Raw genomic sequence first — 25,132 nt, 5'->3', positions numbered from 1 at the left:
GTTCCTGCAGAGCTTTGAATCAACAAGCTGTGTTTGAGTTGGGAAACATCTAAAACATGCAGGACTGCGGCCCTCGTGGACTGGCGTTCGAAATCTGTGGTGTAAACGTAATTGTAAGTAAGTTTAAATGTATTTGCAAATACGACGAAAAAGAATTGACTTTAGGACTGCCATTCTTTGACTCTTTTTAGACTCGATTTTCCTAGCAATTAATCCATCAAATAATCGGATGGATTCCACATCCAAACACGGTGCTAGCAAAGCCTCGGGCAAAAATGTTGTCGACTTTTTTCCCCACTCGCCCCAAGTGATTTCCCTGTTGAATGAAGAAAAGGTCTTGTGTTGTCAAAACAGAGGAAAGCCGCTACATACCTGTGAACGTATCCCAAACGGTGCAGGTATTCCAAGGCTTGCAACACGCCAAACAGCAGATACGCTATCAACGACTCGCTCATTCCATCGGGGAAATATGTTCTCATTAGAAAATGTGCAGATCCTGTGAGCCACGGCAGTGAACAAGTTGAAACCATAGTCGCCTCCACTGGGGTTTTTTTCGATTGGGGTTAACTGACCGTAGGCCATGAGCGGCGTGAGGACCCACAGCTGGGAGCAAGAACTGAAGACCAGTCGGAACGTCAGCAGGTTTGGGTGACGTAACCGCCTGGACAGGAAAACCTCATTCTGGGGGCAGAGACGGAAGGGAACATCCAACTGTCAGAATGGAAAATGTCCTTTGGTATCAAAAATGATGGCGCTAATCCTAAACCGGGCTCACCAGGAGCTGGAGCAGCTCCTCCTCTGTGCACTCATCCAGGTTTGTTTGTTTTATCGCCACCAGCTGCCCAGTTGGAGTGTGACGCGCCATGTGCACCTGGCTCAGGTTGTTGAAGCCCCATCCTGTCACAAACATGACCAACGCCTTGACAACCAAGCTTTCAACTTGCTATTAACATCCATTATGTCAAGCAGAGTTCACATTTAAAATCGGAATTAAATTTTGAACTGTTCCAATTTTTCATTCATGATACCTGTCGCGTAATGTAAAATCATTACTCTTTTATGTTTTGTGAAACGTATAATAGATTGGGATTTTTCATTATAGTTATTTGTAAATTTAACTTAACGGTATTGGGTTTTTTTTTAAATTCAGTTAGTTTTAAGTAGTTTTTAGATTAAGTCTGGTATTCTGTTGTTTTTCATTTTTTGTAAAATGCTGAAACCAATAAATAGTTTTATAAAACTAATACTTATAAAACTAATAAACTATTAGTTTTAGTATTAGTTTTGACCAATCAGGTGTTAGGACCCGCCCACTAACTTTGATGGGCGAGTTTATAATAATAATTAAATATAGAAATATATATATATATATATATATATACAGTGGGGCAAATAAGTATTTAGTCAACCACCAATTGTGCAAGTTCTCCTACTTGAAAAGATTAGAGAGGCCTGTAATTGTCAACATGGGTAAAGCTCAACCATGAGAGACAGAATGTGGGAAAAAAAAATCAGAAAATTACATTGTTTGATTTTTAAAGAATTTATTTGCAAACATGGTGGAAAATAAGTATTTGGTCAGCTACAAAGAAGCAAGATTTCTGGCTGCTGTCAAAGAGGTCTAACTTCTTCCAATGAGGTCTAACGAGACTCCACTCGTTACCTGTATTAATGGCGCCTGTTTTAACTCATTATTGGGGTATAAAAGACACCTGTCTACAACCTCAGTCAGTCACACTCCAAACTCCACTATGGCCAAGACCAAAGAGCTGTCGAAGGACACCAGAGACAAAATTGTAGACCTGCACCAGGCTTGGAAGACTGAATCTGCAATAGGTAAAACGCTTGGTATACATAAATCAACTGTGGGAGCAATTATTAGAAAATGGAAGACATACAAGACCACTGATAATCTCCCTCGATCTGAGGCTCCATGCAAGATCTCACCCCGTGGCGTCAAAATGAGAACAAGAACGGTGAGCAAAAATCCCAGAACCACACGGTGGACAGAGTGAATGACCTACAGAGAGCTGGGACCACAGAAACAAAGGCTACAATCAGTAACACATTGAACCGCCAGGGACTCAAATCCTGCACTGCCAGACGTGTCCCCCTGCTGAAGCCAGTACACGTCCAGGCCCGTCTGCGGTTCGCTAGAGAGCATTTGGATGCTCCAGAAGAGGACTGAGAGAATGTGTGATGGTCAGATGAATCCAAAATAGAACTTTTTGGTAGAAACACAGGTTCTCCTGTTTGGAGGAGAAAGAATACTGAATTGCATCCGAAGAACACCATACCCACTGTGAAACATGGGGGTGTAAACATCATGCTTTGGGGCTGTTTTTCTGCGAAGGGACCAGGACGACTGATCTGTGTAAAGGAAAGAATGAATGGGGCCATGTATCGAGAGATTTTGAGTGAAAATCTCCTTCCGTCAGCAAGGGCATTGAAGATGAGACGTGGTTGGGTCTTTCAGCATGACAATGATCCCAAACACACAGCCAGGGCAACAAAGGAGTGGCTTCGTAGGAAGCATTTCAAGGTCCTGGAGTGGCCTAGCCAGTCTCCAGATCTCAACCCCATAGAAAATCTGTGGAGGGAGTTGAAAGTCCGTGTTGCCCAACGACAGCCCCAAAACATCACTGCTATAGAGGAGATCTGCATGGAGGAATGGGCCAAAATACCAGCAACAGTGTGTGAAAAGCTTGTGAAGAGTTATAGAAAACGTTTGGCCTCCGTTATTGCCAAAAAAGGGTACATAAAGTATTGAGATGAACTTTTGGTATTGACCAAATACTTATTTTCCACCATGTTTGCAAATAAATTCTTTAAAAATCAAACAATGTAATTTTCTGAGTTTTTTTCCCCACATTCTGTCTCTCATGGTTGAGCTTTACCCATGTTGACAATTACAGGCCTCGCTAATCTTTTCAAGTAGGAGAACTTGCACAATTGGTGGTTGACTAAATACTTATTTGCCCCACTGTATATATATATATATAATAACCATAGTGAATTTAATTAATTAATGACACTTTTATTTAATTATTTAATGGTGTATTTATTTATTTAATGTTGGCACTTTTGGTCCTCCATAGTGTAGTATTGGTCAAGTTCAAGAAATAGAATAAAGGTCAACAAGTATTGCACAATATAGTAAACTATTCTCAACTTGCTTCATCCATAAAGTAAATACATTTCAAATGAACCTCAAAAGCTCAAAATTGACATTTGTGAAATAATAGTCTTAGAAACGTAATATGTAGTTCCAGTTTCCTTTTTTTTTTTTTACATTTCAGTTTTTATTCAATTTTGTTAACAAAATAATTTCTTATTACTTTTCACTGACTATAAAAACCTTGCTGCTTTGCCAGAATACCATTTTAAATGAACACAATGAAAGTAAAATAAACAAGTCAACTGTGAGTTCTCTCACCCAGCTCAACGAGGAACTGGTAATGGGCCGGCTCTGCTGACAATGCTGCGATGTCATCACCGCATCCCATTGCCGGGTGTTGTGGGGTGCTCCCGGAGCCCTGCAGTAAACCACATCGTTCCACATTTCTTCAGATTAAAAAAAATAATAATAAAAATAAAACTGAAAAGTACTCAATGAATTAAACCCATGCAGTTGTATTTCTATTTTTGTAATGTGGGCACAAGCCATATTTTCCTGGATGCATTTTAAATGTTATGTAAGGCATAGAGACAAAAGAAGAAAGACGGGCAAATACACCAGTACAAACATGAATAATTATCAACTTGTGCTGAGATTGGTCAGCAATCTCGATTTTGATGACAGGAATGAAAGTGATTACGTCCATCAAGCGTCTTTCTGTCTGTCTAGTGCTACTGACCAAGAGATGCTGACTGGTGTCCTCATAGCACTCGTCTATGTCCATGGGCTGGACCTGAGTGTGGGAGATGCAGGAGCAGTCCTGGTGAAGGAGGAGCGAGGAGGGGAGGCAAGCACAGGTGAGACACCCCGCAACAGGGAAGGGCGGAGCCTGGGGGGGAAATGTCTGGCATGCAAGGGAGGGAGGGCCGATGATACAGAGAAGCTTCTGGCATGTGATACAAGCTGCGTGGGGTGAGTTCTGAGCGACACGAGTGATCAAAAAGGTGTAGGACCATTCCCATTTTTCAACCTTGGTGATATTGGTCTTCCTGATGCTGTTGTTGGCTGACTGGTTCTCAAATTGTGTTCATTTTGCTGGGTTGTCCTCTTCCTTCCACCATGTTTCGAAAGGAGTCCCTCAGGGATCTGTTTTAGGTCTACTATTGTTTTTTTCTACAGCAATGTTCTCGTTCAAAATGTGTCAAATGCTGTTTTTATTGTTTTGCCGATGACCTCCGCTGCAATTGAACAAACTTAACTTTTTAAAGTCTGCCCTTGATGGTGTGCACTAAGTCTCATTTAACTTAATTAAAGCTGCTTTTAAATTCAGGCAAATCCAAATGTTTTCTCAAACATAAATAAAAATAAATAAATATTGCGGCAGATGACATTTCAGCACAGCCTTCACCAGAGCACTATTGTTTATTTATTTATTTTACTTTTTCTGTTTATTTTTTATTTTCGTTATTTATTTCTTATTTGTATTGGTTTCCTTAGCCATAAATAAAAAAATATATAATATTAAATAAAAAACATTTACTGTGACAGATGACGTTTTGGCACAGCCTTCATCACATCACTGATGTTTTTTTTTTTATTTAAAATGTAACTTTCCTGGCATCTGCACCTCCTACACTTCTTGGTGTGCCTTTTTTCATTTCTCAACCATCCCCTAAATTCTCCCTAAGATTGAAACTGCAAAAGGAGCAACGATTCAAATAGTCGCCAGCAATCAGTACTTAAGTATTATTGATCAAAATCTGTCTTTTAATTTAAGCCACATATTGAGGGCTTTGCTGGAAAACTGAAGCTCAAATTGGTGTTCTTCTATTCTACAATAAACTAACAAACCTTGTTTTTCTTTTATAGCAAGGACACATTGCAATTCTGCAACATTTTTACCTTTATTGGAATAGGGTGAAAAGCTTTTTATAAATGCACCAGTACATCACCTGAAGAAATTGGACAGTGTGTACCATTGTGCACGCTTTATGCGGTTGCTAAGTATCCATCTCCATATGTCCACATACTCTCAAACGTTTTTTTTATTTTTTTATTTTTTATGTATTCTCCCATCTTATCTTTGTGTATAGTGTACATGTGTAAAAAAAAAAAAAAAAACAACAACAACCCTATGGTTTCTAAACTGGCCAGTTAGTATTTATGAAAAGCATGCACAGATGATGCACTGCAAAAGCGGCTTTTCTGCCATTTCAAAGCATTTCTCAATTTTTAGGACGGATGTGTTGCATCATAAACAAACACAAAAACCAAAGAAATAAAGTCTGTCAAAGTATGTGTGGTCATGGTTGACTCGAAAACACAATATAAAGAATAAATGTCAACAAAAAGCCACTGAAGTGGAAAACAATGGTTGGTGCCAGACTGGATTTGATGCTTTTGCTGAACTGGACTATTAATCATGGTGGACCTCATAGTCACCGTCCTAGAAAAGCACCTTTTCTCTCACAGCTGCAGATCAAAATCTACCTGAGAAAAAGTTGAAATATTGGGACGAGTTTTGTAAGTCAGAATTTTGGCCAGATGAAGCCAAAATTGAACTGCTTGATTCTGTATTTATTAGAGAAACAATGGCAGGCTTTCCACCATAAAAATGCTGCTCCTACTTTGAAGAATAGTGCTGGGGGAATAAAAAATGCTGTGGCCAGAGGAAACCTTTGATATGCTGATATCTTCAACTAGAATAACATCAAGAAGTCTGCTGCCAGTCTGGGGTTAGGTTGTCACTCAAAATTCTAAAAAGAAAAAGACCCAAACATCACAAATGGTCCAAAACCTAGACACCAAAATCAAGTTTGAGGAGTGGCTCTCTCGGATCCCAGACTAAAATAATATTGAGAATCTGTAGAGGGCGCTCAATGTCTCATGCAAGCCATCACCTTGCCCAAAATACTACTGGGAGATGGTGAGTCTGGATTTCTCTATCATGATGACAAGTGGTAGAGCTGCCAAAACTTTTAGCCCCGAATAAAGAAAAACACAAAAGTGACCCAAGTATAAATGTTGACTGACAAGCATTATATTGGCAGAGATGTGCTTTGGATTTGTCACAATGTCAGTCCCGATGGTGAGCAATGACATAAACCGTGTCATTCCAGATAATTTGGCAGTACACCCAATCAGACTAGGGTAACTAAGACCACCACATCAAGGTTCATTACCGGAGAAATTGTTTGCATGGGTTCAACCGTTTCATCCCTAAATAATGTTTGTTATGTTTGTTTTGTTGTGTTTCTGTAAAGCGCTTTGTGACAGCTAAGGCTTTTTGAAAGCGCTATGTAAATAAAGATGACTTGAATTGACCTTTGACATAATTATACTCTAACTTGTCTCACATGCCAGGAGTAATGAACATTTGCGATGTACTCAAGTCTACAGATTTCGACAAATGTGGGTCAAATACAGTACACATTTTAGAAAATAACACCTCTTATTTCACTTTTCTATAAAGAGGTGTAAATAAGTCACACATTTGTATGAAATGTAAGTGCAGAATACAGTCTTTATTACTGAATTACAGAAGATCAATTTGATTTCACTACGTATCATAGCAACAAACTTGGCGATAAAAAAAGGAAGAAACAAACCCATCACCACACTTCATAAAAGGCTTACCAAGAAAGACATGGAGTCTTTAAGGCGCCACTCAAATCACAGGTTTTGGCATTCGTCCACCCAAGAGCTGCACAAGACATTTGGAGAGAGAAAATGTTGGAAGAATGAAATGCAGCTGCCTAATAACAGGCAGACTGAATCCATCCAATCCCAGCCACTCAGCTATCACTCTGTTTGACTATCTTCAAGGCAATTAATTACACACAAAATAAAAAGTGAGCAGGTGAGAAACTGAAGCGAAAAGCTCTAGTTTTTCTTTTCTTTTCTTTTTTTTTTGCCACATTTGAGGTCCAATGTGTTCTTGATAGTGTGTTTGCCCAGAAATGTGTTGGTTAGTATATTATGAACGCACCTCACCTGAAAACATCACAACATAAATGTCCCTGTAGATATAAAATAAATAAATAATAATAATCTGTACTTTACTGTATTTACTTTAGTTCATTGCACTTAAGCCTCGTTTAAATGTGTGAGTTCTATTGTCACTCTAATAGTCTAAGAGTATTCATTTGACTTGACTAAGATTTGTATAAACTTAAATGTTGAATGTTAAAGAAAAATCACTTGCACTTCTTCAAACGGATATTTTGTCGCCCCACAAGACCTAAATCGAACTATGCAAAATCAAATCATCAAAAATAATCACTCCAACTCAGATTCCATCTTACCTGAATGTATCAGCTGACCTGGAGGAACTGGCCAAGAAGGGAAATACAGGGGCTAGTCAGACATGAGATGCAAATATACAATCAAGTCTGAAGTTTGTATCCCTGTAGGATCAATTCAATCACATGAGATTAAACTAAGGAAGACACACACACAAAAAAACTATAATACATAACTTTGTTTGGCATAAGTTGATTAGCTGCACATTTCATATTTTTTCTTAACACACCTGCCTCGGGGTATAATTGTTGCTGCTTTAAAACCGTGTTTGTACATTATTAGGGCAGCAAACGTCCTTACCTTGTTTCCCCAGTTGTAGGTCTTCGACGCATTTACGTCAAAACACTGCACAGAAAATGTTTTTTTGTCCACACATTTTCAAATAACATTAATCATGTCGTGACCAAATTATATACACTGAACATTTTAAACACGAATGAGGGTAAATTGTGCAAGATATTTAATTTAACACAGATGGCTGTCTGTCGCGTGGTGATGACATCATCGAAATGGTCATCCGTCGCAGTTTGCCGTCGCAGCCTCACGTTCCCCCGCTCCTCCCCTACTTCCTCTTGCTCCGTGTTTGGCGATTCTTGATAGAGGCGACTCTGGCAATCTCCTTGCACATTTCACCGGAATTCCTCATGTCGTAGAATTATATCGATAAAGGGTAAGTAAGTCCGCTTTTCAGCGTTATTTCATTGAAAGATCGAGATGTAGTTCTTAGAGCGGAAGTGCTTATTTTCATGCGCGCCAATGAAGCTGTCATCATCCTCGCCCCTCCGAGCAAAAATATTCTCTGACGATTTCTAATGCATAAAATGATACATGAACACATTGGTCATTTTATTGTACAGGAACTAACCTAACGAAAATATAAGAATATCCTGAGAGAAAAGCGTAATAACGTGGTCATCGGTGTGTTAGCAATGACAGTGGCTAACGAAGGGTTAGCGTCATTGCGTGTAATACTTTTGTCGCTTATTTTACATTAATGGTCATCTGTTTGGTTATGTGCACGGTAGTGATCTAATAAATGATTTCTGAGATAACTTGAACGTGGGTTCCGTCATTTCCGCTGATACGCTAATTCACAAGCAATGAATACTTCATTAACCTCAAGAGAAATCCCATCCCAAGGAGATGTGTTGGTTTCTATTCCAGACCAAATTGTAAACAACGTGGAAATCAAATGAAAATGGCTGCAAGTTGAGCAAATGTCTGTATGAATGTGACTCATGAGATGACTCACAGTCACTCTGTCACACTCCACATCTCCTTTTAAACGCGACGAGAAGAAAGCTCATTGTGTGAGTTTTACAGGACTTGAATTTGATTGTTGCTTTTTGAATTGTTGGATGACTGTGTACAGCCGGGGTCATATGACCAACCTTTTTCAAACTGAAACCTATTTCTTGGGTACCCATGTCCCACTGAAAAACTGAATTGGCCCCAAATGACCTCTAACTGTATGTTATTATTAACAGTATTCAATATTCATCTATATGAAGGCACTGATCATGGTATTGATTTCTCATCCATCCATCCATTTTCCCAACCGCCGAGGAAATCACAATGTCCCACCACTGGTGAGCTATTTTTAGAACAGGCCTGCAACTCATGTCCGTGGCAGCGACCTGGTGCCCACAGGCAACATGTACTCCTGGTCTACAGTACGTGCCAACACAATGCGCCCTGAGGCTAACTTGTGCGTGCAACTATTCATTTGTTAAATTGTTAGATGCTATTGATGGGTCAGTATAATACTGCACAGCATGGCTGCAGTATAGCGTGCATCACATCAGTCTGCCTAACACTTTCAGCCACCCTTCTCTTATGTAAGCTGAGAACGAGCTTTTCGCAAGGATTTGCTAGCTCTTTCCTATCTCTCTCTTCTGTCTGTCTTATGCTTGCACAGGCACGTGTGCGTGTGTGTGTGTGTGTGTGTCTGGCCACAAGGTCAACGACGCTGGCAGTTAGGCTTTCAGAGACTTCATCTTTTCTGATGCTTATTTTCGAATAGTGTAAACAGATAATGGGGAATAGGAACCACACACAGATAACACTTTTTTTTTTAAAGACCGAAGTCCAGTATGAGTACTCAAATCTTGAGTAGTCACCAATACAGATACCACTATTAGTTTTGATCCATAACATTTCTACAAAAAAACAATGTCATATAATTTTTAAGAAAGGCCTACTATATAACCCAATATACTATTCTTCCCTTAAAATTGCATAAAATTAATGGCATTTAAAAAAAAAAAAATCTTTTATTTTCTAATTTCTAGTTCTTGGTTGTAAAATGGTCTCAAGGGTAGCCGATGCCGGTATTGGGCGCCATCGCGAGTACCGATAAATTGAAATAAGGTTGGGTAGCAGCACGATATCGGCGCCGATGTTCATCATGCCTTTTTGAAGACTAAGACGGCCGCTAATAGATCAAACTGTGTTAACTTAGGTCTTCAGGGAACAATTACTTAGTTAACATTATAAGAGATGTTGCTGACCCTGGTAATGCTCTGCACCTTCTGTGTATGTTTGAAATTAAAACAAAGTAAAAAGATTAACATTTGAGAAATTTTGGAAAATTTCATTTGCTGTACAATGAGTTATTTATTTGTTTAAATGTTTATTATTATTTACATTTTGCAAATCTTGAAAATTGTTCAATAAGGAGAAGCATAAATAAAATCTATAAGTTAAAAGTTCTAGTTAACATATATATATATATATATATATATATATATATATATATTAGGGGTGTTAAAAAATCGATTCGGCGATATATCGCGATACTACAGCGCGCGATTCTCGAATCGATTCAATAATCGGCAAAATCGATTTTTTTTTTTTTTTTTTTTTTTTTTTTTTTTTTTTTTTTTTTTAGGATTCACACCTTAAGCATGGAAGAATGTTATATGAACGGAACATTAAGCCTTAATATTTTATTTCAATGCTGTTCAAACATGAAACAAATTACAAACTCTATAAGACTGAAATTTCAGATAAATAAATAATACATTTTCATATAAATCTTACACTCTACAAGCTTACTGATTAGTATTTTCTAAATTTGAATGAAAAAAAATCGCAACAATCAATAAATATAAATTCGTATCGGGATTAATCTTTATCGAATCGAATCGTGACCTGTGAATCGTGATACGAATCGAATCGTCAGGTACTAGGCAATTCACACCCCTAATGTGTATATATATATATATATATATATATATATATATATATATATATATAGCAGTAGCACACAAATGATGGAACAAAGTGTTTTCTTCATAAAAATATACCTGGTTGTTTTTTTCTTTACAGTTCTAAATAAAAATAACAAAATAAATAACTTGATAATTCACTTGAATTAAAAGAAGTTTCTGTTCTTTTTCATCACCTCTCTCTGTAGGTAACTGTGTGAGGCCACCATCCACCACTTTTGGGGCAGGATGTGAAGTGACCCCCACAGCACCCTCCCCCTAGTCCTAACATGTTTGAAGTCAAACCGCGAGCCGTGGAGAAGAAGGAGTCCAGCACCGAGACAGGTGTGTGTGTGTGGTAGTAAAGTTACAATCCCAGACATCATCTTCTGTGATTGATCATTTCTTGTGACGCACAGATGAGGGCCTGGGAAGCAGCAGCAGGCCCTACGGCTCCAGCTCAGTGGGTTCTGGTTCGGTGGAATCGGGCTCGTTCTACTTGTCAGACAGTCAGGACTGGGTGGTTTCCCCGACCTGCTCCCCAGATGAAGGCCCCACCCAACACAGCGCCATCTCCCCCATGTTGGCAGAGGAGACTTTCCGCTACATGGGTAAGCATCTTTCGATGTCATTACACGTGAGGAAGAAAAAAAATGCCGGAAAAAAAAAAAAAAAAAGATACACACAAGACATACACACGAATGCATTGTGCAGTATATTCTTGAGAAATTACGGAAGTTAAAACAAAAAAAAAGCCTACGTCTCAAATTTGTTAGCGGTGACATGAGTTTTTTGTTTTGTTTTTGTTTTTTCGCGAGGGCCCGTCCATAGAAAAACACACTGCTTTCGGGATATTTTTGCAGTGCTTGTGCATGCTTTGTCACACATTTAAAGGATTGTTGCTTAAGAAAATAGTTGTTTACAACTGTCCCAAACATATATGTAACCCTAGCAGGCAGGTGCAACTGTAAATACATCCTTATTTGTGGTTAAACAAACACGACAGTGCGTCGTAGGGATGTGTGTATGCATGTATGTCTATTGGACATGTGATGATGGCACCCTTTTCACTCTTTAATTCCAATCACAGGGAATTACAGTGGATCTGACTCTGCACATGCTCGTCACATGTTGGCTTCGACATTATCCCCTTTTACGCTGTAAAGCCGTTATTCTTATCAGCCTTTTTTTAGTCACACGGGAGACAAAGTCGTCCCACTAGTTTTCCACCTTTGGAGACAGTATCAGGATGATGATGCCTGTTGTCTGCTTGCGGTAGCAAGATTGAGGCAAACTGGGAAGGAGAGGCTTCTTCTAGTGATGGGATTTTGAGTTTTGTGTGTCTCTGTGTGTGTGTAGTTTCAGTAAAATCCTTGAAAAACAGGAAATGCCTGTTTGTGTGAATGCTTGTATTCACAGTACAGTATATCTAAATAAGATACAGTACAAGTCGGCGTTACTTTCTCCCTTTGCAATGTCATAAATTGGCTCATAAATTGCTATTTATGATACTTAATCTGCATAGTTTAACAAAACAGATCCTTTAAAGACTATCTATCTGCCAGTGGGGTACAATATGTTTGTTATAGTACCAGGGATCTCAACACAAGGCATATTTCTTTCAGTTTTGACAAATACACTCTTTCACGACCTTGAAATAATTAGCTCTTTTCAGTGACAATATGGTTTTGAATCAGATTAATCTGCAGATTAAGGTCATGACTACTTTAACATATAGGGCAACTTGAATAAGTAATTGCTCAATAAGTAATGAACAATGGAGTAGTGGCTGGATATTAACTACAAATATCACAATACTTGCGTAGGCATATCGATAATCTATTGGGAGACAAAGTATTACGATTTGTCATGATAACAATATATTGTCACGCTCCTACATAAATGTAGTTTTTGCAGTTGAGATGCAATATTATCAAACCCAGAGTGCAACACAGGCAGGCACAAAAAATCATTAACCAAACAAGAAGCGATGAACTATGATAAATAAATCAAGGTATTGAAGTTAAAGGCAGGGTCTTCCGTTTTCACTCAGGGAAATGCACTATATAAATACAGGATGTATACCCATGAACTCTTTCTCAATCTACACCTCTGGGCTTCTGTTAATGTGTGGTGGTGATTTTGTCTCTACCCCGACCCCCCAGCCTGTATTTTGCCATTTTGTGTTTGTTTTGTCAACAGCGGGACGTTTCTGTGGACAGACAGTTGTTTACCCCTCCAGCCAATCGCAGAGCGGGGGGTGGTGGGGGGCGTGTCACTGTCGGCAGACGGGGCCGACTCACTCACTCACTCATAGTTTGAGTGAGTGAGTGAGTGAGTGAGTGAAAGAAAGAAAAACGTGCGCTGTCAAGTTGCCGCGGGAGTGACGTCATGCAGCCGCCAAATTCGCCCGCCCCCGTCTGCCGACAGTGAGTGAGCCCCCCGCTGCGATCGGCTGGAGGGGTAAACAACTGTCTGTCCACAGAAACGTCCCGCTGTTGACAAAACAAACAAAAGTGAAAACGGAAGACCCCGCCTTTAAAGCTTTATGTCCAGACAGAAGAAGGACTAGGACTATAACAAAGATGGCACCCAGTTATTTTTGGCCTGAGCTTGGTTGCGGTTCATGTTTACATCCAGAGGTCAGAGTTGGCCTTGGATTACAGCACCAGCTGCTTCGCTTGGAAAAATGCCTCTGTGCTTAGGAGGTATTTCATTCTCTAAATGAATATGAAGCACACGTGCTCAGTAAGCTGGTCTATTGGTCTCCTGGCTGATTGAATAGAACTGCATCTTCTCTTCAAACAGGTAAAAGGCAGAACGGCACTCAGCTGGTGACGTAAACTCAGGTGCTCAATGTAGACCTAACAAATCAACACGTAGAACTAACGTGTTAAATGAATTTATGGAGGTCTCACTCTCTCGCTGCATTTCCTCTCTGCTTTGCTGCAATCTGTTTAGCATTCTTCTCTTTCCCTCCCCTCTCTTTTATCTCTCACTAGCATATCTATCTTTGGACCACCCCTCCCATTCCCACTCTGCCTCCCACAACTTCTCCAAAGGTATCTTTCTTGACCTACCTGGTTAGCGTTAGCGTGAGGTAGGGGACTTCAGTGTGGCTCCCGCATCTGCTTTTCCACTTGGTTCTCAATTTCGTTTTCACAAGTTGTCAAATCAGTCTGGTTCCGTGTAACGTGTCACAAGATGACCACTAGCAACTTCTTTACGGGTACATGGCCATGTATTTATTTTTTATTTTTTTAGAGGCAATCCTAATATGATGGCTATTTGAAGTAGTTTCCTTCCTTGATTATGAGGAAAATTACACCTTAATTGACCTTTTACTTCATTTTGGGTGGTTAAAATACTGTGTTATAGTTTACAGAAATGTTTTTGTGGCAGGGAAATGTGTGACAAGACCGTAATGAGTTGTTACTCTAAAAAGTGCTCTATTTTAGTGACATTTATGCCATGTTCAAAAAAAGTATACATTTTCTGTTTTTTTATGAAATATACAAATGAAACATATTTTGATCACAGTTGCAAGTTTTAATAGCATTATCAATTATTGCTACTCGGTATTGGTGAGCGCTCAAATTTTAAGTTCTTGAACTCGTACTCGGTCTGAAAGAAGTGTCATGGGTGCATCCCTAATTTTTGGCAAAATGCAATAATAGGATTAGGTTTTCTTGCTGCATTTTGCTGTCAAAGGACTTTTTGTCAACTCAAGCAATTTACCCAGGTGTTACACAGTGAGCTATTACTATTACAGTTTTCACTCCACTGTAGGAATTGACGTAACACTGTGTCACTCTTTAAAAAGGCAATTTCTTGGCAATTGGCAAATTCATGTTGCTTGTGGTCAAAACGCTCTTCAAAGCTGACATGTTACACAAGTGTGTCCGTTAATTCTCGTGGGATTGCATACATATTGCATGCACATGCTACACGACCTGTCCGTGCCATTTGCTTGTACGTTCCTCTAACTGATCTCAACGTATTGCCAGTCCTCAGTTCTGACCGTGTGGAGCAGATGACCAAGACGTACAATGACATCGAAGTGGTCACTCACCTCCTGGCTGAGGTTGGTGTCGTCGTGCCATGCACAGCTGTTTTGGTTCCCACATCAGATCATTGTCTTGATGTCGTGTGTCTTTTGTTATCACTGACCAGCGCGACAGAGACTTGGAGCTGGCAGCTCGGATCGGACAGTCGCTTCTGCAGAGGAACCACCTGCTGCAAGAGCGCAATGAGGCTGTGGAGGAGCAGCTGGCACAGACCTTGGACCAGGTAAATTTAACCCATGGGTCGGATTTTTTTTTATTTTTTTATTTTTTTATTTTTTTTTTAAATGTACTCGACTTGAGCTATTTGAGCCCATGGGCTCTGCTCTTGAAGAGTTTTATTAAGTCAATTATGAATATATTTTCCTTCAATTTCTTAAAATGTTCAGTGTCATAGTTTTTTTTAATTTTTTTTATGACCTCTATGAACAATAATAGCAGTATTGTGCTTTAAACAAAACTAACATCCATCCATCCATCCATTGTCTTGACCGCTTATTCCGCGGGGGGTGCTGGAGCCTATCTCAGCTGGCTCTGGGCAGTAGGCGGGGGACACCCTGGACTGGTTGCCAGCCAATCGCAGGGCACACAAAATTAACAATGCTGTATAAATATGTTTTAAAAATTCAAATTGGAATGTTTGACATAATTAGAGCCTTGAAAAAGTCAATACATCATAACAACAGAATTTTTTATGCATGCCTCTTTTTTTGTAATTGCTTCTTTTTTTTTGACAATGGTTTCGAGTATATCGGAAAATATGATTTATAATGTGAGTAAATGTGACCAAAATTTTTTTTGTTTGTTTGTTTTTTTAATAAACAAACATGGTATAAATCTCCCTCTCCTATTTGCAATAATTTAGAAGTTACCGCATGGTGCCATTTTGAACCTGTACATATTATGACAGTCTGCTGAAATTTTTCTTTGACATTACACAGCAAATATATCCAAAAGCCCCAAATGGGAAAAATGCCTCCAAGGGGTTAAATGCAGAAATACATTAAAATTGTTCTTTTAATTTTTATTTTGTAGTGTTTCGAAACAACTATCTCACCAGCGATTCAGTGATACTTGACTCATTGAGCCATTTTCAACAGCGTAAAGATAATATTTTACCTATAATTATTGTGAGAATTTAATTTTTTCATGAACAGTTAATGTCTTTAAAAACTAATTTTGCCACTTGCTGTTGACTGAAGATGACGTCACCTGTGCTAAAGAACCGGGTAACAACCAATCATGGCTCAGTTTGCGAACCAAACCCAGGGAAAAAACTTTTTTTACAGCTCAAATTGACTCAATGAGTCAAGTATCTCTTTAAGTCACTCACATTAAACATAAATAAATACAACATGAATACTAATTTGCAACCAGTGTGCAGGCTACCATATTCTTTTCTTATCCCCTCAATATCAAACGCGCTTCCTGACCAGGTTCATCAGCTGCAGCACGAGCTCAGTAAGAAGGATGAGTTGCTGCGCATGGTGGCCAGTGCCTCAGAGGAGTGTGAGGGAGACTCGAGCGCTTCAACCCCACCGAAGCCGCCTCAGTTAGTTGGTGGAACTGCTGCTACCGCACTCAGCCAACTGGAGTCAATGCAGTTTAAGCTGCAGGAGTTAGAGGAGGAGAACTTGGCTCTGCGGTCTGAGGTTGGTGGTGAATCAGAAAGTTAGTGTTCGTGTATGACGGAGTAATTGGCCAACTTAGTAACAGTACACCTCATCTCAGGCCTACCAGCTGAAGAGGGACACCATCACCTATGAGGAGAAGGAACAGAAACTTGTGAGCGACTGTGTCAAGGAGCTCCGTGAGTCTTATCAAAATGACGATTTTTGTGAAGACAGCAGCGTCCTTTCGTTTTCAAACGTGCTGTGTTTTGGGCTCGCTCACCTCAGGCCAGTCCAACAGCCAGATGGTGTCAATGACTGATGAACTGTCGCAGAAGAACGAGGAGCTGGTCAGGCACCAGGAGGAGATCGCTCAGTTGCTCTCCCAAATTGTAGAACTGCAACATCGCGTCAAGGAGGTGAGGAACCGGGTCCAAAATTTTCCAGCATGTTGCATATTTTTTGATATTGATATTTTTTAAAAAATAATTGAATTGATATTTTTTCTTTCTGTCAATATTGTGATTTAATATGCGTTTATTTTTTTGTCCACTGTAATTTTAACAAATGCAATTTGTAAATAAACATTTTATTATTTATTTATTATTTCACCAGCATTTTAACAGCTCATAAACTTTTTTGGTCTTCTAGGTTAGGCTTACACTAAAAAAAAAGAGTCAAATTAACCACAAATCAATATGAAAGACAGTTTATCCACTTAAGTTAGATCTGTTAACTTACTAAGCACTTTGATTTGCACTTTTAAGCATTCACTACAACAATGTCATAAAATTAAATTATTACATAAGCATAAGTTGGTATGTCATAAATCAAATTACAACAATAATGTAAACAAATCTCTGGCTTTCTCACTCAACTTTTTATGTTTCCTAAACTGATGTAAATATGTGGACTACACTTCTGAAGCATTGAATTTACAATATCGAGTTTATAAATAAATCAGTGCTGTTGAAGTGTTAACTCATTGATTACTCACGAAAAATTATCGCATTAATCATGTATTAACTCAGATTAATCACACTAATTTTGACCGCAGATGATCCGTTCAAGGTAGCGCAGTTTGTATTTGAGCAATAAACATGACCACTTTCTCAAAAGTAAAGAATTTAATAAGTGTTTGCATATGACATTCAGAATATTTGTTCTAGTCAAAATATTGGTGTCTTTTAGTTCATTTTAATTGATGCAAATAATTAACTGATTAGAAAGAGAGGAGGATGAAAAGTGCATGGATCAAAAAATGTGGAAGACATCCTCATAACATGAAATGTAGAAAGAATTAGCATAAGTGCTCTTCAAATTTGTCGGGAATTTTTTTTTTTTAATTGATTAATCATGATTAATCAAAATTCTAAGATGTGACAATCTTGATTAAAACATGTAATTGTTGACAGTTCTAAAATAAAAACAAATATTTAAAAAAAAATGAAGCCCCAAATTGCATTCTCGTATATTTCCATGTTGATTTGGATTTGACAAATTGTTCAGCCCTCATGCAATACTGTCTGTATTGCTTGGATAACTCAGCCAGCAGTCACCAAAATTCTCCCTATTGTTATCAAGCTGGCTTTGGAGAAAGAGGAGCTGAGGATCCACTTGCAGGCTTCCAAAGAGGCCCAGAGACAACTCACAGCAGAGGTACCGTATCATGCAAACAAACGTACGGTCGCTTTTTAAAGATGTTCTGACTGAGCGGCAAATCAAACTTCTATGCCGCTGTAGTTGAACGAGCTGGCCGAGAGGAATGCAGAATGTGTGGAAATGCTCCACGAGTCCCAGGAGGAAATCAGGGAGCTTCGTAACAAAAACACCCCCCCATCTGGCATGCGACGGCATCTCTCTTATGGCCTCTACCCCATGGTGAGTGGACGGACACCCATGTGAACAACATGCCGTTATGATCAATGTTATGCTCATGAATGTGCGCATGCGCAGGATTCGCTGGCTGCAGAGATCGAAGGCACTATGAGGCGAGAGCTGTGTGTTGAAGAAGAGACTGCAGTTCAGGACCAAAGGTAAGACAGCCACTGTAAAATGTGGTACAAATTATTCCATATTAGAGTGGAATTCTGCCTTAACCCATTAAAGCCTAAAGCACCTGACAAAACATGCCTCTAAAACCTATGGGTGACTACTTTTGAGTAACTCCTAAAAAAAAACCAGAAGTTTACCTGGAAATTCAACAATATTTAAAATAATTGATATCTCCGTTCCTGAAGCAGATAGAAACATAATTCTAAAAACCTTCAATATATATTTTTAAAAAATCAACAAACAAATGTCAAATATTTACCTTCAACACTGGAGCGCATAGTTGTAATAACCTTGGGGAATCGAGTGGTAATTATTCATCATCCATTCCGTTACAAAGCCGTCAAAATTTTCAACGTCCTCATTGTCTACAAACATATTTATTAACAGTGTGTCACTGTCGACGCGTTACACTGATTTGAATTCCTCCCGCACCATTGTCAATCACGTCATTTATTTTATAACTCCCGTAAATCTGCATCAACTGTAAATGCTCGAATAAAGCCCAGGACAGGATAAGAGACCAAGAATTGTTCAAAGCCAAATGACATATCCGCTCTCCCGGGATTAAAGGGAGATGAGCGCAGGAGCACTCCCAGCTTGAACGATAGAAGCGCGGTCACGCGCTCCCGGCCTTAAGTGATAATGTCACCAAGTTGGAAAATGAATTGTTCATAAGTCACTCTATAATAGTCACCGTAGCATTATGATTGTGTCAATGCTAATGTGTAGTTTTCTGGTCAATGGACCTTCCCTTCCAGGATTTCCCAGAAGCGAGTCTTCCAGACAGTCCGTTCCATCAACTCGTCAACCCCATCAACATCTCGACCCCATTCGGCAACCCCACCAATTCCTGGTTCTGCACGGAACTCTCTTGTGATGACTGCACAGCCGTTCACCTCTTCTCAGGGGTAACTTGACACAAGTCCGTCAAACCAAACACGATGGATTTTCACGGATTGTAACTTTCCGTTTGAAGAGATGAGGTGCATCTGGGCCAGCCGGGCTCCCCGGGTGGAAACGATCTCACGAAAGCCTTGCATCGCCTGTCGCTTCGACGGCAGAACTTCTTGTCCGAGCATCAGTTCTTCAAGGCGGAACGGGCGAAAAAACTGCAGACCCTGGCCGGGGCGGAGACTCACGACGCGGGAAGCGGCTGCAGCTCGCCAATGGGCAGCGTCTTCTCCTCCTTTTCCAATCTGTCGGAGCTCTCGATAGGCTCCAGCGTCTTCAAGACCTTCCTGCCAGAAAAGCTTCAGATTGTCAAGCCCATGGAAGGTAATCGTCGTGAGCCAGAACTTGGCTTGATCCTGCCACTAGTGTGACACTTTCTGCTTTTTTTTTTTTTGTTTGTTTTCAGGCTCGCTGACGCTGCATCATTGGCAGCAGCTAGCCAAGCCCCACCTGGCCACCATCCTGGACCCGCACCCCGGCGTCGTCACAAAGGGTTTCCGTCCGCTCACCCAGGATGCCATTTACCGGCTGAATGACATGGAGGAAGATGAGGAGGATGACGCGCGCCGAGAGGGGGAGGCTGGCGTGTTGGAGAAAGGTGCGGCAGAGAGAGGGAAAGAGGAAGATGAGGAGGAGGGCGGCATTGTCTTCAAAGTGCGCTGCTCATCTACGCCTGAGGAGAAGAAAGACAGAAAGCTTTCCGACACACCTCTTCCTGCCGCTGCCCTCTCGCCATCCCGGCCGCTATCCGCAGCTGCCCCGGAGACATCCGACTCATCTCAGTCGGGTCCAAATGTTTCCACAACAACAGTCCAGTCGAGTGCATCTATATCAGGTAAACACCATCTTGATGATCGGTCATCAAATTGTTGTTGTTTTTTTGTGTGTGTTTGTGTTGCTGCCCTCAAATTATCTGCCTCTTCATCCACTGTATATGTGAACAGGTTTAACTCGTATACATGATCTGTTTTGGATTTCCTATTGATTCCTTGTTTGTGTGCAGTCCGAAATCCAGTCAAGTGTCAGAGCTCCACTTTCTCCACCTACACTTTCACCACCTGCCGCATCCTGCATCCTTGTGACGTCACACAAGTCACTGAAAGGTCAGTCCGCCTCGACATTTCCACGTGCAATTTTTGATTCAATAGGCCAGTGATTCTCAAACTTTGTAAACCATGAACCACCTAAAAAAAATAAAATAAATACTAGTACAAGTACCGTGACGTACCACCATCATGCCTGACATTAAAGCTGCTGAACATAGAAAATTCTATTTTGAAACGCTACTGCCCTCTGTGGCCAAAAAGTGCAGACAGAGGGTGAGAAATTTGACCCGAATCCAGTCTGCATTGTGAACAGCTAAGGTGTTAATCTGCTAACTACCCCGGGTTTACACCGGTTGCGTGTGTGGTGCGGCTGCGGTGCGGTGCGTCTTGACTGCGTGCTCCGGACGCGTCAATTTTTTGGCCAATCCACACCGGCTCCGCACAGCTGCGGTCCGGCACCTCCGTCGCCGACCACTTCCCGCCGTGTCTCGCGTGACCGCGCGCGATCATGTGGCATTAAAAGCAACGACAAACACACAGAAAGTCTGTGCTCAACAGAGAAGCATAAAGAGGGGTGGACTTTTATTATTTTGTGGCTTTCTAACTCCAATATAAGCCTCTCCTTGTCCATGTTCGCTGGTGTCTAAACCGTGAATGAGCACCTCGCACGTTAACTCCAGGCCCGTCTACGCCCACATCACGTTTTGCTAGCATGCTTGCGAAATAGGAGCTGGCGAGTGTTTTATCTTGAAAGGTAACCGGAAATTTATTTCGAAACTGCGTCGGTCTTCCTGTCCCGCTCGATGTGTTTTGTGCTAGCTTGCCATTTGCCGGAGGCCTACCGCTGCGGCGTCCGGCAAAAATAGAAAATAGGTCTATCCTTGCGGAAGGGCTGCGGCACGCCGCAGCTGAGACGCAGTCGACACGCAACGCACCCGCAAGCGTTGTAAACTGCACCATTCGAATGAATGGAATCTAATTGCTTGCGTCGCCGGAACGCACCGCAACCGCATCCGGTGTAAACCCGGGGTTAGAAGAGGTTTCAGTCATAAATGGTCAAATAAAAAGGCTATTGTAATATTTGTATTATTATTATTATTTAGTATATTGTATTTTTGGTCAAATTTTTAGAAAGAGCAGCTTTAAAATAAAATAACATATTAGGCCAAACTGTTCAATACAGGGCTGAAAAAATTAATTAAATACATCACCACACCACTCCATCTAGAAACAAGTTTTGCATTTTTATCCAATTTCTCAATGAATCAGTAGGATAATCAAAAGAATACTCAGTTTTAGAAGTATACGATAATTGTGTAGCCATAATATTCATCAAAAGTGAGAAAGAAGTTTTGCTCCGCAAAATGATATTTAGTGTAAGCCACTGTAACATTCTGCACATTTTGAGCAGTATGTTGAATATGGTAAAATAAAAAAAAATTAGGGCGGCACGGTAGTCGAGTGGTTAGCACGTCCGCTTCCCAGTTCTGAGGTCTCCGGTTCGAGTCCAGGCTCGGACCTTCCTGGGTGGAGTTTGCATGTTCTCCCCGTGCCCGCGTGGGTCTTCTCCGGGTACTCCGGTCTCCTCCCACATTCCAAAGACATGCATGGCAGGTTAATTGGGCGCTCCGAATTGTCCCTAGGTGTGCTTGTGAGTGTGGATGGTTGTTCGTCTCTGTGTGCCCTGCGATTGGTTGGCGACCAGTCCAGGGTGTCCCCCGCCTACTGCCCAGAGTCAGCTGAGATAGGCGCCAGCACCCCCCGCGACCCTTGTGAGGAATAAGCGGTCAAGAAAATGGATGGATGGATGAATTGGAAAAAAAAAAACTTAATTAAATGAAAAATCTATTTTAGATAATTAAGTAGAAATAATATTTCCAAAAAATGGTAAAGATTAAATGCTAATGTACTTTCAACATTAAATGATACCGAAATGTACTTAAAAAAAGTCTTGATTCTAAAATGTTCAATTTTAATTCATATTTAAATGCTGTAAATTGTATTCATATTGACAGTAATTCAGTAATTTTTCTCGCTTACCACTAGAGCGAGCTTGCGTGCCACACAGTATCACTACTTCATCTACTTCCTAATGTTTGTAATCAGTCAGTATACTTCCAAATAGCAGAAGCTATGACAAACTCATGTTGTGTTTTACTCCAAACAATTTTAATACTTTTCGATTACCTTCATAAAAATAAAAAGTTGCCCTCCAAAACCTGTTGGTGAGAAGGATAAATTAAGTGAATGTCATACATAGTTGTAGTTGGTTGGAACCAAACCCAACCAAAGTGATCATCGGTATGTTAGTTAGCTAATCGGCATCATCTTTTTAAAGAGGAGTATGCAGTTTTAAAAGCACTACCAAGATTTGAATGTGTATCTTGGCGTGTATCAGATATACTGTATGTAACGTCAGTAAACTAGCCTATCATGATTATGTGTTTCCATTTTTTTTTTTTTTACTCTCTAGTACTCAGTCATCTCTCACTGCTAACACGCCGAGCTCCATGAGGACGGGACCCAGCACGCCTCTGACTCCCTGCCGACTCGGCCTGGGAGACGCCTTTCCCGCACGGCGCCCCCCTGTGGCTGCCAGTGGTTTGGCCAAGCTGGTCCTAGAGAGAGGGATTTCTGCACAAGTCTCCACAGAAACCCCGCCGTCATGTGCAAAAGCCACGCCCCCGCAGCCCCTCCTCCGCCTCCTCCCGGGCACGCCCCCCAACTCACCCTCTCACTCACCCGGATCCGAGTGCCGCCAGCACACGGCTGACAATTTCCTGGCGTCCAGACCGGCGGAGTTGTTCCTGCGAGACGTTTACGGCTTGAACCTCGGCCGCTCCCCGCATCCCGACCTACCGAGCCCCTCCCGGGAAAACACCGCCCGTGGGGCGCCCCCGGACCCGCTTAACGTCAACCTTCTGGAGAGGCTGCGTCAGATGGGATTTACCAAAGTCCCCCAGGCGTCCGCCACCTTCGTGTCGGCGGGCGGCGGGAGCCTACTGGACGGTCTGAGGCGCAACCAAAGCCTCCCGGCGATGATCGGCGCGCGAGCGGCAAAGCCGGCAGGTCGGCCCTTGCCTCCTCCTCACCCCACCTCCCTGGCACTCCCCCCATCACCTTGGGGAAACCTCAAACACAAATGCACAAAAGTCACTTCGAACGCATCGCCACGTTCGGGTGAATCCTAAACCCCACCGTTGCCCTGAAAAGTCCCGCCTCCAACTTGTGTTGTCCGTTCCTCTCAACACCCCCACCCAACGTTTTTATGACTTCATTTTGAAGCACAACAGATTTGAACTGAGTTTTTAGCCGCTAGCTTCCTTTTAGCCATGAATCTATTTATTAAGGCCTTAGCTTTTGTCTCAGTGGATTTGTGGTACCTTGTGGAAAGGCTCTGGATATTTTGTAAAGGGGCATGATTGGACATAAATAATGAGACACTTTGTATCGATATAGCGTAACTTGAATGAGAAAGGAAGGTTTTGTGGATGTAGATGTGAAAGAGATGGCGTTTCAGGTTGTGATGATTTCCAAAATGATGGTTTCTGTATGTTCATTCATGTTTGAATTCAGATTTGTTACAAGGGCTTCTTTCGTCGTGGCCTCAATATGAGTTTCGGAGTTAGTGTCCCCCAAAATATTGGCATCAATTCAAATATGAATCTTAGAGTAATTACATGTCCCAGGCAAACAAATTTAAACGGGCTTTATGTTCATTAAATAGCGGGAAATAATACACGCGTCTATATTAAAACTTGTTGCTAATATTTTAGATTGTTTGCATGAGAATTGGCTACACCAAACTTTTTACCAGCTAAATTACTTCGCTACCAAAATGATCAACTTTTAAATATAGTAGCATAGTAGATGAATGTGTGTGCGTGTGTGTTTTAATAGAATTTATTCATAAGCAGTGTATTTAATATTATGATAAACCAATATAACATTAATTGGACATATAGTGACCACCAGAGGGAGGCTATGAACCAGAACTTTAGATAGGGAACTTTTTAGGGACATCCCGGATAGTAAAGATGTTTACAAAAGAGAGGGTCCTTTGCCATATGAACTTTAATAATACCCCAACTTCTGACATAAATATCTATAAAATGTCACAGTAGACAAAAATGCCCTCTCCAGCAATTTTGTATGCCTACATAGCATCCAAAAAGACATTTTTGCATCCAGGTCCCAGCATGTCCATGGGAAATGATTGAAGGTCCGAACCAGACAAGGCATGTATGTACGGTATTGTATGAGTGTGGTGGATTTTTATTATTATTATTATTATTATTATTACTGGTATTATAAGCGGCCTTACATAGAAGCCAGAAGTGTTGCTCTCTTGCCTTTTTGCCACTGAGTGTGTATTATTGGCATGTTTTGTTCTTCAGTCCGTCTAGACTTCCATGAGTTACTGCACTTTGTTGTTTGTATTTAAAGTTTGTTTTTCTTACATTAACCTATTGATGAAAAAGATTAGTCACAATGTTGACTAATATTATGTAGTGGTTTGTTGTTTTTTTGTCCAGATCTGGAAGACTACCAAAATCACACCACTTTTTTTTGTTTTTTTTTGTTTTTTTATCCTTTTACGTTTGTGTATTTTAGCTGACATGTTTTTTTTAACCCACGTAAAATGTTGGTGTGTATGTAAGACTGAAGGGAGACTGTTTGTGTAAAATTGATCGTAGTTGGAGGTCACCTTGTTTCAGCTTATCCTGGAAAAAGCTTCTGTAAACTCCCATTTTTACAATAAAGCAATGGAAAAATC

At 40.7% G+C, this 25,132-nt stretch overlaps 2 protein-coding genes across 8 annotated transcripts in view; one reads left to right on the top strand and one right to left on the bottom strand.

The window, feature by feature from the left end:
- The window catches only part of stradb (STE20 related adaptor beta), a 15,188-nt gene extending 7,192 nt beyond the window's left edge, over nt 1–7,996 (bottom strand). The window contains exons 1-8 of one of the 4 annotated variants that reach the window (XM_077514382.1): nt 7,721–7,996; nt 7,423–7,524; nt 6,755–6,821; nt 3,858–3,938; nt 3,437–3,536; nt 776–897; nt 573–681; nt 373–496 (exon numbers count right to left, since the gene is read on the bottom strand). In XM_077514382.1, coding sequence (XP_077370508.1) covers nt 373–496; nt 573–681; nt 776–897; nt 3,437–3,536; nt 3,858–3,938; nt 6,755–6,766 — 548 coding nt within the window. In that variant the 5' untranslated portion in view covers nt 6,767–6,821; nt 7,423–7,524; nt 7,721–7,996. The remainder of the gene's footprint in view (nt 1–372; nt 497–572; nt 682–775; nt 898–3,436; nt 3,537–3,857; nt 3,939–6,754; nt 6,822–7,422; nt 7,525–7,720) is intronic. The other 3 variants (XM_077514383.1, XM_077514381.1, XM_077514384.1) reach the window with 3 other exon arrangements.
- trak2 (trafficking protein, kinesin binding 2) lies at nt 7,927–25,132 on the top strand. 4 transcript variants are annotated; one of them, XM_077514372.1, is made up of 17 exons: nt 7,927–8,090; nt 10,839–10,974; nt 11,049–11,240; nt 13,632–13,691; nt 14,637–14,713; nt 14,803–14,919; nt 16,130–16,345; nt 16,425–16,503; nt 16,592–16,722; nt 17,888–17,962; nt 18,047–18,184; nt 18,260–18,339; nt 19,117–19,266; nt 19,335–19,633; nt 19,716–20,144; nt 20,313–20,412; nt 22,829–25,132. In XM_077514372.1, the coding sequence occupies exons 2-17, from the start codon at nt 10,920–10,922 to the stop codon at nt 23,544–23,546; spliced, it is 2,916 nt and encodes a 971-aa protein (XP_077370498.1). In that variant the 5' UTR covers nt 7,927–8,090; nt 10,839–10,919; the 3' UTR covers nt 23,547–25,132. The 4 variants fall into 4 exon arrangements, with proteins under 4 accessions (XP_077370498.1, XP_077370499.1, XP_077370501.1 ...); XM_077514373.1 differs by lacking the exon at nt 13,632–13,691; XM_077514375.1 differs by lacking the exons at nt 7,927–8,090; nt 10,839–10,974; nt 13,632–13,691 and adding an exon at nt 13,438–13,478 and having other exon boundaries at nt 11,156–11,240.

Source organism: Festucalex cinctus, chromosome 2 (genome assembly GCF_051991245.1).
Source record: "Festucalex cinctus isolate MCC-2025b chromosome 2, RoL_Fcin_1.0, whole genome shotgun sequence".
NCBI lineage: Eukaryota > Metazoa > Chordata > Actinopteri > Syngnathiformes > Syngnathidae > Festucalex > Festucalex cinctus.
The sequence above is the reverse complement of the archived record's forward strand: the minus strand, read 5'-3'. Positions and strand labels throughout refer to the sequence as shown.